The 20,668-nt window shown below is 36.4% G+C and overlaps 1 protein-coding gene across 1 annotated transcript; it reads right to left on the bottom strand.

Annotated features, from left to right (window-relative positions):
* Positions 1-5,694: 5,694 nt before the first annotated feature.
* On the bottom strand, positions 5,695-16,207 carry LOC117292401 (gamma-glutamyl hydrolase-like). The gene is made up of 8 exons (XM_033774429.1): positions 16,005-16,207; positions 13,699-13,861; positions 11,922-12,009; positions 11,406-11,547; positions 10,201-10,307; positions 9,599-9,692; positions 8,439-8,573; positions 5,695-7,249 (listed from the first exon to the last, which is right to left on the bottom strand). The coding sequence occupies exons 1-8, from the start codon at positions 16,093-16,095 to the stop codon at positions 7,125-7,127; spliced, it is 945 nt and encodes a 314-aa protein (XP_033630320.1). The 5' UTR covers positions 16,096-16,207; the 3' UTR covers positions 5,695-7,124.
* Between the last annotated feature and the right edge of the window lie 4,461 nt (positions 16,208-20,668).

The following is a 20,668-nucleotide window of genomic DNA, read 5'->3' as shown; positions in this document are numbered from 1 at the left end:
GGGGGAGGTCTCTATCCAACGAGCTTGCTTTAAGGAGACCTCCCCCACTAAGTTGTCTTTCCTGTAATGTTATATTTTCTCATTCTAAATGATTGAGTGGAAATAAATTGAACTATGAACTATATGTGGAGTTGAAAGTCTCATTTCCTTAATGTAACTGAGCAACAGAGGGCGTCATCACTTAGACCACTGAATAGTGATTGTGCGCCGTGATTCCTATGATATTTTCCAATACCAGTGTGTTCAACACAGGATTAGTAACATGAAGAATCGTACCTGTAAATCAGGGCGTTGATTGAATAGAGAAAGCAGATTGCTGGAGACTCGAGGCTTCAAAATGGATAGATTGAGACATCTCTGCTCAGTGTGATGTGATGAACAGCCACAGTGACTGAAGACCAGTTATCTCCGTCTTCATTAGTTCATCTGTAGATAAAATAAGGGAATGAGAACAAAATTAAAGTCACCTGGAAATATAATTTTTTTTTTCTTCAAATATTTGAGTATATGTTTCTTAACAATAAAATAATTTTTTGCGTAATTGTTTTCAAAGATTTATATGTAAAATAAATAAAAAAAGTTGTGTGGGGTGACTCCGCCTACCCCTTTTGTGACGTCAATCGAGGCAGACTTTGCCTCGATCAAACATCGAACACACGTACGTGCAAGTACATTCCAAGTCCTAGTCGTGAGTTTGTACGTTTAAAAAAAAAGTTTTTTTCTTGCATTTTTCGTTAAAGTCGACCAGGTGTATTGCTGCTGGATGCAGCAAAACAACTAAAGATGGGGTCACTTTGCAAAGTGGTTCGTTCCGACGTCTTTTCCAGCGCTGTGCAGCAAACACTTCGAGCGGCCGTGCTTCGAGAATCCGGAATCCACTACACATTTTGACATGAAGAGAAAGGTTCTTTTCTAAACCATGACGCTATCCCAAAAATTTGTCGAAGATGGTACCTGAAAGACGTAACGAACCTAAAGGAGCATTTGCCTAACGTGAAAAAAAAATCAGGTATTGTTTCAACTTTGAGGGCATGTTTTTTTAGCTTGCAACTTGCACCAAGCGTCACTATCTTGTGTTGGCATTGCATGCGATGGATCGCGCCTCGATTGACGTCACGAACGGCGCCCTCTCGGGTCAGGCTTATTTTCAAATTGGAAACTAATATTTTTTATAGTTAATTGTTTATTCATATTCCACTCATCAAAACACATACTTTAGTGACAAAAGCTTTATTTTGACAAAATACCACTTCCAGGTGACTTAAACATAAAGGAATTTTTAGCTTCTTCAATAGATTTTTATTGAAAATATTGACTGCAAAATCATTACAATCGGGCAATCATAAAACCACACTTTCCTTGCACAAACACATGACATTGTGTGAACATGTGCACAAACACATGACATTGTGTGAACATTCTTGTAGAATTTCCTAGTTGGTTGAACCACAAATATGCAGACAAAAAGAAACAGAGTCATGGTGTATTTTTCATGCCAAGAGTTTCATCTTTGAAAGGAAAGACCATTATGAAAACCTCATGTAGTGCCCTTGGTAGTGCCCCAGCCACAGTGGGATTCAAACCACCCACCAGAGCCTCCAGAGGTGGAAGGCGAGGTAATTTAAAGGATTTGGGTACTTTTTCAAAATGTCCACAGATTTACATTAAACTTACATGGTTTGAAGATAATGATAGTGGAAAGCTTCTCTTCAAATATTACTTACTAAGGTTGTGGAGCATTGAGAAATGAGTAAAACAAGTCACGAAATAATTTTGGTCTCATGAGACCAAAACTATTTTAGCATGTAAAATCCCCTTTGATATTATACCAAAACCATAGCATAACTGGTTAATAGGTTTTTACATGCTGAAACTGAGACGAAAATTATTACTTTTACTCATTTCTCAAAACTACAGCACCTCAGTAAGTAAAATTTCAAGGGAAGCTTTCTCCTATCAATATCTTCAAACTGTGTAAGTTTAATGTAAACTGTGGACATTGTTTTTTGTTAGGAAAAAGTACATATACCCTTTAATTCAATGTTGAGATTTCCCATTGTTGTATCCTCCTCTTACCTGTTTTCACTGTATTATGGCGTTTTCTTTGAAGTGGAAAACAAATAATGATGCCATATATCAACTGATGCCCTAACTACCTTCATTTGTCTATTAGAAGTATGCAAACATTTATTAAAACTTGATGGACATTTAAATTTTCACACCACACAACGATCTTCGATGACTCCTAACTGGTCCCTTTTGTTTCGAGTTTTTCTTTTTTTTTGAGGCAAACAACGTGTGGTTTCCCGGTGAAGCCATATACGTTGAATAAACATCTGCAGTGACAAGTGTTCTATGTGACTTTGTGTATGACTCTATAGCCAGCAGCTGTCTTCATTTTATTAAAAATATTTATGACATTTAAAAAATTACCATGGTAATTTGCCAAAAAAAATTTTTTTAAATTATAATAATAAAAAGTCTGAATAATAGTTGGTTTTTAAATCTGATTTTTATTTGTTTTTTTTTCTCTTTTTTTCTTTATAACATTTGTAATGAAGCATATAAATACACAGTGATAAGTGAATCACAGAGACGATGTTTAAATTTTAATAATAATAATAATAATAATAATATTGATATCAGGGTTTAAACAAAAAATTCTCCAAACATATTAGAAAATTATATAAATAAGGCACATCTAAAACCTCTGTATTTTTCCCCCAGAATACTCAGCAGAATGTTCAGTCACATTTGATCACGTGAATTGTGAACTAATAGTGTTTGATGAAACTTTTTTGATGAGCGATTCTTTTTATATGGCCCCCAACATTATGGCATATTATTGTACCTTGTAGTAGAATTGCCTAAATAAAATACCGGATAACTTTCCGTATGGCGCCACCACTTTTTCACCCATCCCACCCATTTTCACTTTTTTCTCATTCATTGAGGTATAAAATTAGATACTTTGTTATTTCATATCGAATGAAAAAGAGGTGGCGCCATATACGGAAATTTTTCATTTTTTTATCTAGGGACTGTTTACAATACATCGCGCACAGAGAGAGGTAAAAGATTTGCCACGATTTTAGGGCTACCTTGAAAACAGGACGTCCTACGCCGACGCGTCGGACACGAAGCGTGCGTAAAAACAGACACTTCATACACGCCCTCTCCAACCCCAAGCCCACCTTGATGATTTGTTAATGGCTCCGCTTTTAACATCGGTCTCATTACTGTCGAGACCGATGTTAAACATCGGTCTCATTACTGTCGATGCGACAGTGATGAGACTGATGTTAAAAGCGGAGCCTTTAATGACAAGGTGGGCTAACGCCCTCCCATCAGGCCCCTCCAAAACTGGCCGCCAGCCGAACGTACGTGGTTCTGGTTGAACATGGGTTGAATACCGTTTGGAAGAATTTCACTTACTTACTAAAAAATAAGGCTAGGCACACTCGACGACGAAAAACACTTTTTTGTTTGCAATTACTTGTTAAAAAAGCAACAATTACTTACCAAAATGTTCCTCGATTCTTGTGGCATTTGTCAACTTTTCCAAGTGCAAAACCATGTCATTTTGGGACGTTTTCTTTCGTCTGATACACTCAAGAAACGTTCACATGCTTCACGAAAAGCGCCATTTTTTTAATTGATTACATTCACCTTATAGTGCGCATGTCCTTCGCTTACGGGCCGACCCAACATCGTCCCCAGGGTGTGTCGAGCGGTTACAAGGTTGTAAACATGGTTGAAAAAAAGTAAACTATGGGAACGAGGTTGGGGCCGGTGTCGCATGCAATTATGTCCTCTATGCAATACTATCCGGAGGGCATTAGTGCACATGCAATAATGTCCGCCGGACGTTTTTGCAAATGCAATCGTGTCCGCCCGGACACATTTGCATATGCAGTTGTGTCCGATCCGCCCCGTGCAAAACCGTCCTTGCAGTAAATTAAACGCCCTTGATCAACAGATCACGTTTGCCATTGTTTTACAAGCTAAGTGCATGTCATGAATGACATATATATAGGAAATGTTCGGCCTTTGGGTATTTTCTGCAATCATAAAATACGTGAAAATTCATGCTGCATAAAATGTTGGTTCAGTGTATGCACGCTCGCTTATGCGCGCTAATACATGTACAGTCATACATTTCCACCGGACGGTTTTTGCATAGCCCCGGACACGATTGCATATGCAAAAGTGTCCGGAGCGGACAGTATTGCATGGCGGACACAATTGCATCTGACACTGGCCCTCTCGAAACTCGGCACAGGCTAGCTTGGTCCCGCGGTTGTTTCTACAATTATTGGGCGTGCTTTGCGTATGCGCTTAGGGTATCAGACGAGAGGATGGAACCGCCAAAGCTGAAGCCGTGGTTTCGAGAAGGGCCACAAGACACCCACCCCCACATCATAGTTCCCCAGTTTTTATATTAACGTTATTAAAAATGTTAACAATCTGTCTTGCTAAATAGAGTAATTTACATATTAATGTTGGAGGCAAAATGAGCGCCCTTTTCCTCTTTTAATCATAATTATAGTATGGGCGGAGTGATATCCCCACCCTCTACTCCAAGTAAAGTCAAGTACACACCATCTGATAGAAGTGAGAACATTTTAATCATTTTGTTTTAATCAGTTTGTTTGAGGGTATGGTGCACTTATTTTGCCATTGCCCATTGTTTTTCACTTTTGGAAAGAAATGTAAATGAAGGCCTAATAATGTCATCTCTGAATACATGTATAGGCCTACTATCATGTTTGGTTATAAATTAATTGATTTTCCTGGGCAAGCAATACATTTATATAGATGTAGTGCGAGGACAAACCCCGTCTCTCAATATTTTAAGACAAATTATGGAGAGAATGGAACTTAATATTACCTTGAAAAGCAGCTAGAAAGACGTAACGGAATTTCATCAAAAGGAATCAAATCAAAGTCATCTCTTACAATATTTTGCCTTGTATCCAAGTGTTCTTTATTGTAACATTAATTGTTTAATCTATTTTCCTTATTTTTTAAAAAGTATTTTCTATTGTTTTTGTGTTAGTAAAAATGTTGGTTGGTTGGTTGAACTGAATAAAACAAGATACAACAAAGAAACAACCAATATGCCAGACACCTAGGGCGGGAGCACCATACTGATGAGTCCATCAAGAAGTGTTTTTTTTTCCCTTTCTTTTTTCGAATTTACAGATCACAAATAGAACAAAGACCAAGAACTTGGACATTTATTGGCCGATCTGAATGATTTTGGGATTATTTAGTAATTACCTTTCCTGTGTACAAGATAAAAGGCACTTAGCATGTAAGGCAAAATCAACTAAATATACAGGTTCAACATTAGAAGGCACACCACTATATCGCTTGTTTCAAAAAATTAATGTTAAGATTCTTATTTCTAAGATTTTTTTTCTCACTTGAAGTATCTCAACATATGCATAAAATAACAAACATGAGAAAATTTGAGCTCAATCGGTCACCGAAGTTGCGAGACAATAATGAAAGAAAAAATACCCTTGTCACACGAAGTTGTGTGCTTTCAGATGCTTGATTTTGAGACCTCAAATTCTAAATCTGAGGTCTCGAAATCAAATTTGTGGAAAATTACTTCTTTCTTGAAAACTACTGCACTTCAGAGGGAGTTGTTTCTCACAATGTTTTATACTACCAACCTCTCCCCATTACTCGTTACCAATTAAGGTTTATGCTTATAATTATTTGAGTAAATACCAAGTGTCCACTGCCTTTAAAAATGTGATTTTTGCCAACCCTTGAAAGTCAGAAACAGCGCGACAGCGATTTTACATTAAAATGCTGGACGACATAATACACAAATTCAAAAATATACAATACTATTATAAAAAAACATATACACAGAAATTACTTAATATAAATTGTGGATCGTTAGAGCTGTACAATTATATTGCAAGTAAGATAAACAAGACAATAACGATTATTTTCAACAGAATACTGAAAGCCTTGGATAATACTTTATTGAGGTCGTGGATATGTTTACAATTTAGAATTGTATGATGTTTTGCGACAAAAATGTATTTTTTGGCCAATTACAGCCCCAATATGGTGTACAGCCATTAAAAAAACTCCTTGTAAGGTTTTACAAACAATTCTCCTTTTTAACATCTGTATAGCTTCCGATTAGGTTCCTGTTTAGCACTTCGATCTTGTTAAAGTTGCTATATAAATACTTGTTACTGTTTATTTTTCGTTGTTATAAATTTTCCAGATGGATATATATGATAAAGCTCATAAAACATGTTATAAAATTACATACAAAAACCATTAACTTCTTCATCTTTAGCCGAAACTACAAATTGGAAAATCTCAGTAAAAAAATAAATTACAACCAGCACCAAACTCTTGAAATGCAATAATCAAAATTTCCCCCTGTGATTATATTTTGCCAAAATGCACTCATATGCATCCAATATTTATATTTATATTGTTTTATTTAATTTTTGGTAAACAAAGAACAAAAAAGGGGAAGAGGAATTGAACCTGCATCCTCCTGGTGTATGCTCTAGTGCTCTATCCAACTGAGCTATAAAGCCCTATGCTGGCAGCCTCCCAGGTTGTTCAAGATCTTTGTTCGAGGGCAGAAGGGGGTACCAACTTTATATCCAGGGGTGCGATTTCCCGGCTGAAACCATTAACTGTTTTGGTCAGTGGCCAGTGAACAACCAATGACAAGTTCAACCGAATCAGTTTTTGGTTACGACCGCAAAAACACAACCAAGGGATCACACCAGGAAAGAGTGATGCACCCTGGGAGGCGGAAGAGGTGGTTCAGTATTATATTGAACGGAAAGTATTTATGCAAGTGAGTTTCTTAATATCGGTCTTAAGATCTGGGCCCAATTTCAAAAAGCCTGTATGAAGCACAAAAACGTGGTAAGCACAGAAAAGTATTGCTTAACAGAAACAGGTTATCAGCCAAAATTACATAAGTTTACATTATTGTGAATGGTGCCCCCTCAGTTTTTGCTTTATAGCAAAGACATTTTTCAAGCAGGATTTTCTGACTGCTTAACAGCTTTATGAAATCGGGCCCTGGTTTCGTCTTATCTTTCTTGATGACTTCAGGAACATTTCTCCTAAGGATTGAAGAAGTATGCCTGCTCGAAACTTGATACATTACTGATGTAGACAGGAGTGTATTGGTAGATGAGGAAGGAGTTAGCTTCAGCCTCGGTTTTGAAAGCATGGTTGCTTTTACGAGCTTCAAAAGAAAGAAAGATCAATAGATAGTAAACGTTTATTGTCCACATTTAGAAATTAAACACCACTGGCAAGTAGGTAAAATGACAAATGATATGTATAATTATGTAGACAGAGTAAATACAATGCTCAATAAAATACTAACCTAAAAAAACACACAGAAATTTACAAAGTTTGTGAACAAATAACCATTTTAAAAAAATGTGCCGTGGAAATCAAACCGGGAATGCTGCGTGCTGGATGATGTACGCGTTTGGACGCGCATATGGTTTGCCCTACAAAACGGCGACTTTTCACAGCAAAAAGGGGTCATTCAATACGGTCTATTGGCAGAAGCCGCTGAATCTAATAATGTTAAGCTAGTTTAAAGTCAAGAGAGTTTCTACTTCTTGCAAGCCAAAGGCACTTTTTATTGCAACCCACAAATGTGGTAAAAACGGAACAATCTAGCAAGTTTGGACAAATTGTATATGTTGTAAATGTGATTGCAATAAGTGTGGTGATGACACTCAGAAACTAAACTCCATGCCAGACAATGGGAAGGCACTGCTCAACACACCAAGACTAGAGCAACGCCAACTGGTTACCACTAGTCAAACAACAATGTGAATTATACTATTGTGATTGGTTCCCAGCTCATTTTTTACTGCAAAGCACAACACCAATACTTCCAGGTAACCTGTTTTTTTCAATTTAGGATGTAATTGTTTTGTTCACCAAACTCCGAAGAAAAAACCCCAGAGTATACAGTGCTTTATACACATTGATCCAAGTAAATACAAATAGTATTCTACATCCCTGAGGCAAAAACGAACACCAAATAAACTTATGTTAAAGGATTTGGGTACTTTTTCAAAATGTCCATAGATTTACATTCAACTTACAGGGTTTGAAGATAATGATAGTGGAAAGCTTCCCTTCAAATATTGCTTACTAAGGTGCTGTATTTTTTTAGAAATGAGTAAAACAATGTCATGAAAATACGTTTCAAAATGCTTAAATTAATTTTTCATGGCATTGTTTTACTCATTTCCCCAAAACTACAGCACCTCAGCATGTAATATTTTCAGGGAAGCTTTCTACTATCATTATCTTCAAACTGTGTAAGTCTAGTGTAAATCTGTGGACATTGTGTTTTTTGTCCTACAAAAAGTACATACACCCTTTAAGTCGTTGACCTTTTTACCTACCTTCAGACACAATGAAGTCTGCAAAGTATTGAGTGACTTTTACTGCATCTTGGGAGTGGTCGATATTATCATCTTTCCACTCAAAGCAGTTTTTCTCTGGATGGAACTGGACCCCATAGATAGGATACTTGTAGGCTAGATATCGGATAAAAACAATGTAAAACTTTAGGATGCATTAAACAAAAACGAAATTTTTTAACTAGTGCTTCTTGAGAAAATATAATCTGTTGCAAACTGGCCATCAACTAAAATGCGACTAAGAAATGCAAAAAATTGTTAATGGCCTGACCTTTCTACCCTAGCAGAGTCTTTCTTGAAGGCTAAAATGACAACACAACACACATGAACAGGTAACTAAGTGAAACATAAGCAGTGAAGTGGAAAGAAATGAAAAAGAGAATAAGAGGCAGTAAAAGCACAAAGAAAGAGCAAGGGATGAACAATTAAAAAGGAGACAAGGGGGTGGTAGTTTGCTCCTTCTTGGAAGAGGGATGGTTCGGATAAGAATGCAAAGTTCATTTACTTTGAAGGTCTCAAAAACAGCATAAACCATTCGCAAATGCCCCTTTTGCTGAAGACAAACAAAAACGTGCATAAGACTATATGCCATGCTCAACTTCCAGCCAATCAACGCTCTTCATTTGAACTCATGAGGGCGCCGTCTGATCTGGAAAGGAAGGTAAACCAGAAGGCCTGGTAAAATACCCTTGTGTCATAGGAGAGAACCAATGTCTTCTCACATAGATATTTGAGAGAGAATTTATCCTCTGCTCAATTTGACCTGGGTTGTCCGAATACAAGTGGAGTTTTGTCTTCCTCTAAATAATAAATACCGATCAAAACAATAAGGGGAGGGCATACTGATCAGAGCATACTGATACATTGAGCTTACACATCCCTGGAAAAAAAATAATGAAATTAGGATCCCATTGAAAGTTTGAATGGGATTAATGTGATTTTGGTTTTGAATTTGGGATCCAATGGGATCCACACGGGATACAGTTGAACCCAATTGAATCCTATTGAATCCTAAAAACAACAGGATCCCATTGAATCCAATTCAAAATATTAATGGGACACAATGGGAATTTTTTCCTGGGATGGAGCACAACCACAAACTTCATCTGAGTATAGATGACCTCAGTAGTTGACAAACTTACCCTCTAATGAAGAGATGAATTCAATCCCACTTATATCCGAACTGGTAGTGAGAACTTGATAAAATCCTGTAAGAGCTGCATTCTTGCTGAAATTCTTAAAAAAAAAAAAAAATGAAACATATATTAGTGATTATTGTATGGCAAGTAGGTAATGGGATTGTGCCTTTGATGATTCAACCAACGAACTGGGCACTCAGTCAGAGAATGTAATGAGAAAGATACTGAATTGAAAAAAAATATGGATTAAACATCGAGCGATTAGTCAAAACGGCTACCATTGTTATTCTAGCGTAAGTTTTCAAAGGAAAAATCTGCAATGGCTTTAGTCTGTACACAAGCTTTTCAATGGGTTCGTATTCTGTACACTTATGTTTTCAATGGGCTGTAATTTGTACACCTAGCTTTTCAATAGGTTGTATTCAGTACACCTAGCTTTTCAGTGGGTTATATAGTCTGTGCACCTATCTATTGATATGTTGATACTTAAATAAGATTTGTTGTTATCATTACATATGAAGACTACTTTGATGATAATTTTGTTTTTAGCACAATTATTAATATTTAGTCCTGTACCCTGAAATCAAACAAAGGTCTCAACTCACTGTTGGTGTCAGGCTGAGGTGATGATGGTTTAAAGTTACATCCTCCGTTGTCAAAGTGTTGATGATGGACTCAGGTGCTGCACTGTACATCTTGCTTTTCTGGAAATCTACGGGGAGATACAAAACAATATTATTGCTGTGCCAACTTGAAGAAAATGGGATCTTGAGGACTCTAGGTGGCAGCAGATAGCAAAACTTTTCCCCATTGTTTATGAAGTTCTGATGAGCATGCCCACGCTCCTAACGAGAAAGCATCGCCAAAAGTCATTCATTCATCCTTGGCAAGGTTTTAGGCAGGATATTGTTAAAGGGTGTCCAAATTTGCTGGAAATTTAAACAGCCAATAAAGGATGATCACAAATATATACATATAACAGTTTTCTAATAGCTGGAGTCCATAGGAAACATAATGAGTCTACCTCACGTTAAAAGATGGTAAAAATGGTTTTTCTAACGCTTCTAGCAAAATTTCTGAAAAACGCGGAGTCAAACAAACCCGCGCGACAAAGGAATTGTGACGGCAGTGGCGGCTATTTGATGTGGAAAATAGCGCCCTCAGTTTGCAAAAGCTGGAGAACTGTGTTCAAACCCAATTAGGGAAAAATCTTCACTGGCGTCAAGGGGTCATTGTAATAGATAAGCCATTTTTGACTCTCAGCTGAAAAAGCCGCGCGACCGGGTGCATTTTTGACTCGAGTTATTTATTACTAAATGCAAATTTTTTGAGTAAAATGGTGTCATTAACCGGTTTCTACGATGTCCATTTTGCCATAAAAAGGTAATAGTTGAAATATTGAGATCATCCCATATTGGCTGCTTAAGAAATTGGCGTCCAAGTTGTTCACTTACAATACAGATACATGTACCTGTATTTTAACAGATAAAACAGGGTGATAAATGTCCAAAAGACACCAGACCACCTCTGGCTAACACTATGACTCTTTGTTTATTTGTGGGTTTTTTTTTTACGCCACCAAATTTGATTTTGAACCAAGTATTATTATTATTATTACTACAGCAGATGTCTTACCAAAACTTAAGCTAGAGGCAGTTCAAATCTTATGTTTTAGCAGTGGGTACCGCTTGAATTAATAACACACATCAGTGTATGGGTAAAACCAAAACTAATATTATTTTGGTTATCAGGACGCAAATTTAACATCTATTAAACAGTCTTAAACACATCCAACTTCTTGGCTTTATACCTTTTTCAAACGAAAGAGGTAATGATACAGGAGCTCCATCAGTCTCCGTTAGGAGATCTTTATTTGCCGTTAACATTGACAACAACTCCATGCCGAGACACGTCCCCCACACCGGAAAATAATCTTTTTTTGCATCCAAGCTCTGCCAAGAACAAAAAAAAGTACTGTTTTGTTTGAAGTAAAGGGTAAGGGATTAAACAAAAATCAAATTAACTCAAAATCGTATGATATATTCATGCAGTCGTGTTTCTTATCACATGTCCGAGCAGTTAGTGTTTCTCAGCATTGTTTGGGCAGATCTAGTAACGTGACGCATGTGGCATGCGCAGGCCAGGTTTCTTTCATGCAGTTTGCTCAGGCCAGTTTTCCTTCATGGGGTTTCCTAAAATAGTGATGTCATCCAAGAAGGGTCTGTTTCTTGTACAACAAAGTACCCACAGATACATGACAGGTAGCTTTGTTTTGGTAGCAAAGGAACAGACAGACAAGCTAATACAATAAAAAAGTGCAACAAACCTTAATGGACATTTCATAGAACAGTCTTCCTGCCTTGCCATACCCAGAATTTAACAAGTCTGGTTGTCCACCACCAGGAAACAACACTCTGAAAGCGGCAGAAGCAAATTAACAGTTCAGTTCAGTTCAAGGAATTGAGATTAAGCTATTTTTTCTTCACTTAAGCACTTTTATCATCTAGTTGGTTGAGCGGATAAAAACACTGGACTTAAAGGGAAGGTACACGTTTGGTAATTTGTCAAAGACCATTCTTCTCACTTGGTGTATCCCATCATGTGTAAAAATAACAAGCCTGTGGAAATTTGAACTCAATCGGTCATCGAAGTTGCAATGATGAAAGAAAAAACACCCTTGTTGGACGAATTTGTGTGCTTTCAGATAGGAATAAAAGACTTCTATATTATTTTAGTGAGAAATTACCTCTAACTCAAAAAATACATTACTTCAGAGGGAGTCATTTCCCACAATGTTTTATACTATCAACAGCTCTCAAATACTTGTTACCAAGTCAGTTTTTAAGTTAATATTTGTTTTGAGTAATTACCAAACGGGTACCTTCCCTTTAAAGGCAGTGGACACTATTGGTAATTACTCAAAATAATTATTAGCATGAAACCTTTCTTGGTGACGAGTAATAGGGAGAGGTGCATGGTAAAAAACATTGTGAGAAACAGCACCCTCTGAAGTGCCATAGTTTTCGAGAAAAAAAAGTAATTTTCCACGAATTTGATTTCGATACCTCAGATTTAGAACTTGAGGTCTCGAAATCAACAATCTAAACGCACACACCTTCGTGTTTTTTTTCGCTTTCATTCATATCTCGCAAGTTCGATGACCGATTGAGCTCAAATTTTCACAGGTTAGTTATTTTATGCATACGTTGAGATACACCAACTGTGAAGGCTAGTCTTTGACAATCACCAACAGTGTCCACTGCCTTTCAGGCCCAGTCACACAGGCCCCGATAATGAGAAGAAAAACAAGATCGATAAAAATGCATGCCCTCGATTGGTTGAAATGCTCCAGGCAGAATACACCCATGCTTATTCAACCAATCAAGAGCCAAGAGCGTGCATTTTTATCGTTCTTGTTAGCGGTGCCTGTGTGACTTGGCCTTTAAACTTTAGTGTTGATGATCAGCAGAATGTGGGTTTGAGTCCCTGTCTTAGCTTGACACTTGTGTCCTTTTAGGCAAAATACTTCCTTGGTACTTCTGATGGGACGTAAAGCCGTAGTTCCCTTGAGTTGGGTAAAAAGCACAAAAAATAACCAAAGGCACTTATTCCACTAAGAGAAGATTTATTGCTCTGGTGTTCCTGGTTTGTTTGGCAGTGTATTGTGCATTCTGCAAATTGTTTCAGGATAAAGTGTTCAGGGGCCGATTTCACAAAGAGCTTGATTGATCGTAAATACAAATAAATCGTAGTTGCTTTGTAAAGTGTGATGTCACAATACAAATCACTCTGGCAATACTGACAATTTGTCTTACGATGGATTTTATTGCTTTGTAAAATCCACTCCTGGTCTTTTCTTCGAATGGCTGATGCCTTGGCATCCAAATATTAAAGTAGGCTAATGACACCTGGTTACATAAACTTTTGTCATGTGTATGTCCAAGGAATAAATGATCGTCCCAAGCGTTAATGTAGCCAATTAAGGGTAATTTTTCAGGCTGTATTTAAATAAGTGCTAGATTTCCTGACCAGAGAATAAGTTTACTATTTAATCATTGCAAACCATTGATATTTTCTTGACCTCTATTTACTACCAAACTCACCCATTCAATGAATTAAACATCTTCTGATAGTACTCATCCGGCTGGTGGACTAGAATTGGAACGACTCTTGCTCCAGCCGACTCCAAATATTTCACATACGAGGCAGCAATGTAGGCTTTACCAAATTGTGTAAAGTGACCAGATGTTGTTTGGGACAGGACACCTGTAGATGAAAATACAGTCAAACCTTGTTAACAACCTACTGGTAATAATAATAATATTAATAATTATATAACTGACAAACAGATCCTTGTCAATTGATTGGTGGAACTTACTTCACGTGACATTCAATGTTACTCCCTTCCACACCGACGATCAAAAAGACCTATTCGCCCATGGGGAATAGCATTCCCCATTGAACAGTTAGGATCATCCTTGTTCCCAATGTTTTCGAGCAGTCGGCTTTGCCTCGTGAAATGAAACAGTCCAAATTTTACAGAGTAATAATATTCCTCCCATTCCACTCTGAACCACTCAATATTTGTATATAATAATATTCGTTTTTATATAGCGCTTTAGGCCAAATAAAAGAAAATACCAGTTGATCGTCCCCGCCCGCATCCTTTTTGGGGCCCACATAATTTTTTAATTTTTTTTTTTAATAAATAATTTTTTTTTTAAATCCACCTTTTCAAAAGGAATGGCCCAGGAGCTTCGCCCGAATCTAGCTAGATACTCTCGAACACGTGTAACCGTCTGGTTCATAAAACAATATTAGTGAATGCCTTCCAGCAAATCTGTTTAGTGTAATCCAACCCTGTTATTTAAATAGTGTTAACACAGGTCCTTATGCAACAAACAGGTATCAAATAAGCTTGCGATGGGTTCAAACTGAAGAATTGGTGGCCTATTTGATTTGAAATACTAAGCGGCCATCTTGAATTTTTTTTAAACTAAATACCAAATAAAAAACCACCTCATCCTCCTCCTTTTTTTTTTTTAAATCCGGACTATCAACTGGTTTTTTATATTATTTGGCCTTATACACCATGTCTCAAATCGCTTTGATCATTATTACCCTGATCACTGGTCATTAATTTTTATTCTGTAAACCCCTGGGAGTATACAGCCTGTGCAGCCAAATATATGAAGAGCACTAAGCTAATCAGTCACAAGAACCATCTCTGCCCTCACAGGTACCCATTTACGCCTGGGTGGAAAGAAGCAATTATACTAAAATGTCTTGCTCAGGGCCACAAATGTCACAACCGGAATTCAAACCCACACTCTGCTGAACAGAAACACCACAGCTTGAGTTTGGTGCCATGGCCTCGGCCATGACACCCCACTTCACACTGGGATCGATATACAAATAGTCAGAGCATAGAGCAAAAAAAAACCAAACAACTTTTGAAGTTGCTTCGAGAAACGCTTCAACTATTATAAATTAACTTCCTACACAGCCGTAGTGTATGGTTTTTTACCCTACTTTGTGCGCAACCGTTTGACAGACCAACATGTTGTTTTTATTGAATGATCCGGAACTGCCACTGGGCAAGGGTATATGATGCCTAACCAAAATACATAGTTTTATCTCATAAAAAAAGAAAAAGAAGCCTGGTCAGTTTTTTAAAGAACTATTTATTTATACACATTCTTACCATTTTCAATAAATGTAAAGCGCCCTGGATTGCGCGGAAATTTAAAAGATGAGAAGAGAACTTTTAGTCATTTGGGTACTTTTTACAAAGCGTTAAATACACTGATATATTTTTGCCTCTGGAAGCCTGATATAAATAATAATGATCATTATCGCCTACTCGGTATAACCATGGAGGAATAAATCTAGTTTATTCCTCCATGGTATAACGTATAGTTCCGGTATAAGCATGACAAGTTATCACCCACAAACTTGAAATAAAATTCCATAATCTCAATGATGTTTGGCACCTTCTCACGAGTTTGCTGGTTCAGTGGTTCACGAAGTGATCCAGAACTGAAACTACTGCAGACTGTATTGTTGTGTGGTGATCGGTGATGACACAGCAAAAATATATATTTATTTAGGCCTATGGCTATGCTGCTTTGCTATGCAATAACGAATTTCTTTGCCAGGCAAAAGATTGCGGACAACCACACCATTTGAAAACAATGTTAACTTTATGGAAAATTTGTTTGGTTACTTAAGCCAGATTTGTTTGTGTTTAGCTAAACCTCATATCCATTATGGCCGAAAGGGAAGGAAGTGGGCCGGTGTTTTGATAATTCAACACCAAAACAATAACACACAAGTTTAGGCCCATATATCAGTCAGGCAGTACAGGGGTGAAAATAAACTTTAACTTTAACAACTTCAATATCCTTACCAATAATGGGACGGTTGTTCACTGGTGAGGCAAGAGTGGTTACTGCACTCAAACCAACCAAGATGAATAAGAGGCATCTTTTGCAATCCATGGTTTTCCACACAACAACAAGTTTCTTCTAACTCGTATTAAGTGTTGCAGCGACCGTCTTCTGCTGCGCTCATCAAACCACAGCAACTCTTTCGTGTGTGTGTGGGATGCATGCTGTATCCTCTGCTTACCAGTTTTCACGCTTTTATGCCTTTTTCTTTGAATTTGGAAAAAAATAATGATGCCATATATCAACCGATGCCCTAATTATCTTCATTTGTTAATATGAAGTATGCAAACATGTATTAAAACTTGATGGACATTGAAATGTTCACACCACACACCGATCTTCAATGACTTCAACTGGCCCCATTTGTTTTGAGTTTTTCCTGTTTTCACGGCAAACGAGAAAGTATGGTTTCCCGGTGAAGCCATACATGGAAGAAACATCTGCAGTGACTACAAGTGTTCTTTGAGACTCTATGTATTGACTGTATAGCCAGCAGTTGCCTTAATTTTATTCAAAATATTGTTTTATTAATTTTTTTAAATTACCATGGTAACTTGCACAAAATTAAAAAATAAACAAAATATATAAAAAGTGTGAATAATTACTGGTTTCCAAATCTGATTTTTATTAAAAATTTGTACATGTTTTTTTCTTAATATTTATAATAAAGCGTATAAATAAACAGTGATAATTGAATCAACGAGCTGATGTTTAAATTTTAATATTAATATGGTATTGATACCAGGGTTACAAAATAAAAATCTCCAAAAATATTAGAAAATGATATAAGGCACATGGCTTCTTTAAGCCTCGGTATTTGTTTTCAAGAATGCTCAGCAAAACATTCAGTCACATGATTTTTATCATCATGAATTGTGAATTGAAATAGCGTTTGATGAAACTTTTTCGGTGGGCAAATATTTTCATATGGCCTCAACATTATGACATATTTTTGTACCTTGTAGAAATGCCTTAAATACCAAACTTTTTGCATTTACAAGTGCAAATGACTAGTGGTATGGAGCCTTACGTGTTTCTAGGTTTTGGTCAAGGGAGAGGAGACTATTTGCTTGGCAAATAAAACCACACAATTTGTATCTAGGGACTGTTTACATCGCGCACAGACTGAGAGGTAAAAGATTTGCCACGATTTTAGGGACACCTCGAAAACAGGACCTCCTATGATATACAAACGGGCCGCGCAAACGAAGTTGTAATGGATTAAACTTCCCCAGTCCTCCCATCACTTCCATCTGTTTTAACGCAGCTGCATGGATGGCACAATCATCAACCAATCAAAACAAATTTATAAAGTTCAAAGGCACTTTGACAAAGAAGTACAAAGTTATTATTTATAAAATTTGTTTTAGATGTATGTTTTATAGACCACAAAAAGGGTGAACCAATGTACAACATTCCGGGGCCTTTCTGGCAGGCAAGATCCAGGACATTGTGAAAGTTTCACATAATAATATGCTTGTCTGGCCGCGGGTTGCTTATGCTGCAAGTCAAGGACCCTTCTTATAATGGACCGTTCCGGCTTTCCACTAAGCTCCGCCCACCGCGCACGTGAGCAAGAAACATGTACAAGCACTTCCAATGACATTCTGCACGATTCTGCCGCGCGTGCCAAATATACGCGCACGCATGACCGAGTTTGTGCGACCACAATCATTGCTGTGATTGGTCAAAATGGGTGAACGCGCACAGTTTGATTGACAGGCCGGATCGGTCCATACACATGGTAGTGGTAGAAGTTAGAACATTATAATAATTTGCCACTGTACAAAATAAGTATTTTTAATAGCACTGGACACTAATAGACCGATCCATTAAGCTCCGCCCCATTGCGTATTGACCAATCACAACACAACGAAGATCCGACAAATATGTCCGACATGCGTGCGCGTATCTTGGCGCGCGCGGCAGAGTTGTGCAGAAAGGCATTGGAGAGCCCCACGTGTTCTTGCTCACACATGCGTCGTGGGCGGAGCCTAATGGATCGGTCTAAAAGTGTCGGTATTATGCCTTTAAATTTACTTTCATTGTTTGGTAATTTAAAAACAGTCCCTACTTCTTGTAATAACCACATGTACTTGGCTGCTAGCAGTGCAAGATAATAATTTTTACAATCCCTCTAAAATTTGAAATAAGTGGAAAGCATCATTCAAAAAGGATGTCAAAAGAAGATTGTTTCATTTTTTTATATATATTTCTTCATAGGTTAAAGGTTAATAATAATTTTCTCCACAAAATGGCTTTTGTAAACATAATTTTGAGGGTGTGGTGCACTTATTTTTCCATTGCCCATTGTTTTTTACTTTTGGAAAGAAGTTAGGAGAAGTTTTAATGTATTATTGAGATCTCTGAAAACATGTAAACTATCGTGTTTGGTTACAATAAATTTATCCCAGATTTGTTTATAAATTAATTGATTTTCCTAGGCAAGCAATACATTTATATAGATGTTATGCGAGGACAAACCCAGTCCCACAATCTTTCAAGAACAATTATGGAGAGAATGGAACTTAATATTATCTAGAAAAGGAGCAAGACCCAACAAAATTTCAATATTACTAAAGAATCAAATCAAAGTCATCTCTTAGAATATTTCGCTTTATATCCATTTTTGTATCCATTATCCAATATATATATAATTATATATATGCCTTCTTTGTTGTTACATTAATTTTAAATCAATTTGCTTTTTTTTTTACTCTCTCTTCTCTCCTATTGTTTATTTGTTTCTTACTTTTTCAGAAGTAATTTCAATTGTTTTTGTGTAAAAACTATTTAGAATAAACAGTTGGTTGGTTGAACTGAATGAATAAAATACAACAAAGAAAATTGTCAGACACCTAGGGAGCACCATATTGATGAGTCTAAGTGTTTTTTTTTCTCTCTTTTTTATGATCGAATTTACAGATCACAATTTACGAACAAAGACCAATAACAAGAACTTGGACATTTATTGGCCGATCTGAATGATTTTGGGATTATTATATTTATTTCCTGTGTACAAGGTAAAAGGCACTTGGCTTGAAAGGCAAAATCAACTAAATAAATGTACTGGCTCAACATTATAAAGCACACCATCATATTGATTGTTTTGTTTTTAAAAATTATTTTCATAATTCTCATTGCTAATATTCAAAGAAAAATTAGGACTTGGCATTATAATGCTGGAAGAAATAATACCCAAAATTCAAAAATACATAATACTATTATGCTAAAACATATAAATGGAAATTACTTATTATAAACTGTCAACCGTTAGAGCTGTAAAATTATAATATAATGCTACGATAAACGAGACAATAAAGTTTATTTTTCAACAGAAAACTGAAAGGATAATATTTTTACAGTCAGTTATTGAGGCAGTGGATATGTTTTTAGTACAAACATGACAAACAATTTAGAATTGTATAATGTCTTGGTGACGTAAATGTAGTTTTTTGTCCAATTACAATCCCAATATCTGTATAACTTCTGATTAGGTTCCTGGTTTCTGTGAAGCACTTAGATCTTGTTAAACTTGTTATATAAATACTTATTACAATTAATTCATCTTTATTATAAATTTTCCCAATGTGAAAATATATGAATCTCATAAAATAGTCATAACAAACCACCAACTTCTACATCTTTAGCTAAAATTACAAATTAGAACATTTCAGTAAAAAACAGCAACAAACTCTCGAAATGGCATATCCAAATTTCACCCTGTGATTATATTTTCTGACATGGCGCTAATATGCATCCAATACTTACATTTATAACAAAAAGTTTACCAAAAAACTGTAGCCCGAAGGCCTTCAATTCCAATATCCCTGACCATATATTAAAAATCTATAGTTCTTTACAATAAATCTATAAAGACATTAAGAAAATTAGACAACAACAGAAAGTTGCTAAAAAGCAATGATGCAGAGTGCCAAAAATCCCCCCACCAGGCAAACAAATTAATATTTTTAAAAACTTTAAAATTGGCAAGAGATACAAAGGATTAAAAGTTTCCCCAAGCACCAAGCAGTTTAAAAGGAGTAACAAACACATAGAAAAATATACGCAAAATAAATAAATGTCAACAAAATAACATAAATATAAAAAATTGACCCCTAAAAAAAAGATTTAAAAAAATAGATAAGTAAATAAATGAATAAATTAATAAATAAGTTTCAAAAGTATATATATAAATACACAAAATTTAAATTGACAAATAAATAAAACGATGTAAAAAATAAATAGAAACAATTTAAAAGGGAGTTTTAAAACAAAATTGTTCAAAACAATGCAAAGGGCACAGTTCAGTTACTGTGAGGTCGGCAGAGATGGCTACGGAGGGAATGAATCCAGTTATTTAAAACCTTACCAGACCTCAAGTGTTCTGGTAGCTCATCCCATTCACGAGCAAAAGCATTCACTGCAGAGCCGTGAAGTCTTTGTGTGCGAGCTCTGAGATGACAGAAGTGCACAGTGTCTCTGTGTCGACCATAAGTAACATAGTTGTCTAGAATGTGCTGATTTGTTAAGAAAAGGTCAATGATAGATAGCTCCATTGTCTGGTTCATGTGGACATTGACGAATCGGCGCATCAACGAGCTGAGTTAAGTCCATAGCTGAA

Source organism: Asterias rubens, chromosome 7 (assembly GCF_902459465.1).
Source record: "Asterias rubens chromosome 7, eAstRub1.3, whole genome shotgun sequence".
Lineage (NCBI taxonomy): Eukaryota > Metazoa > Echinodermata > Asteroidea > Forcipulatida > Asteriidae > Asterias > Asterias rubens.
The sequence above is the reverse complement of the archived record's forward strand: the minus strand, read 5'-3'. Positions and strand labels throughout refer to the sequence as shown.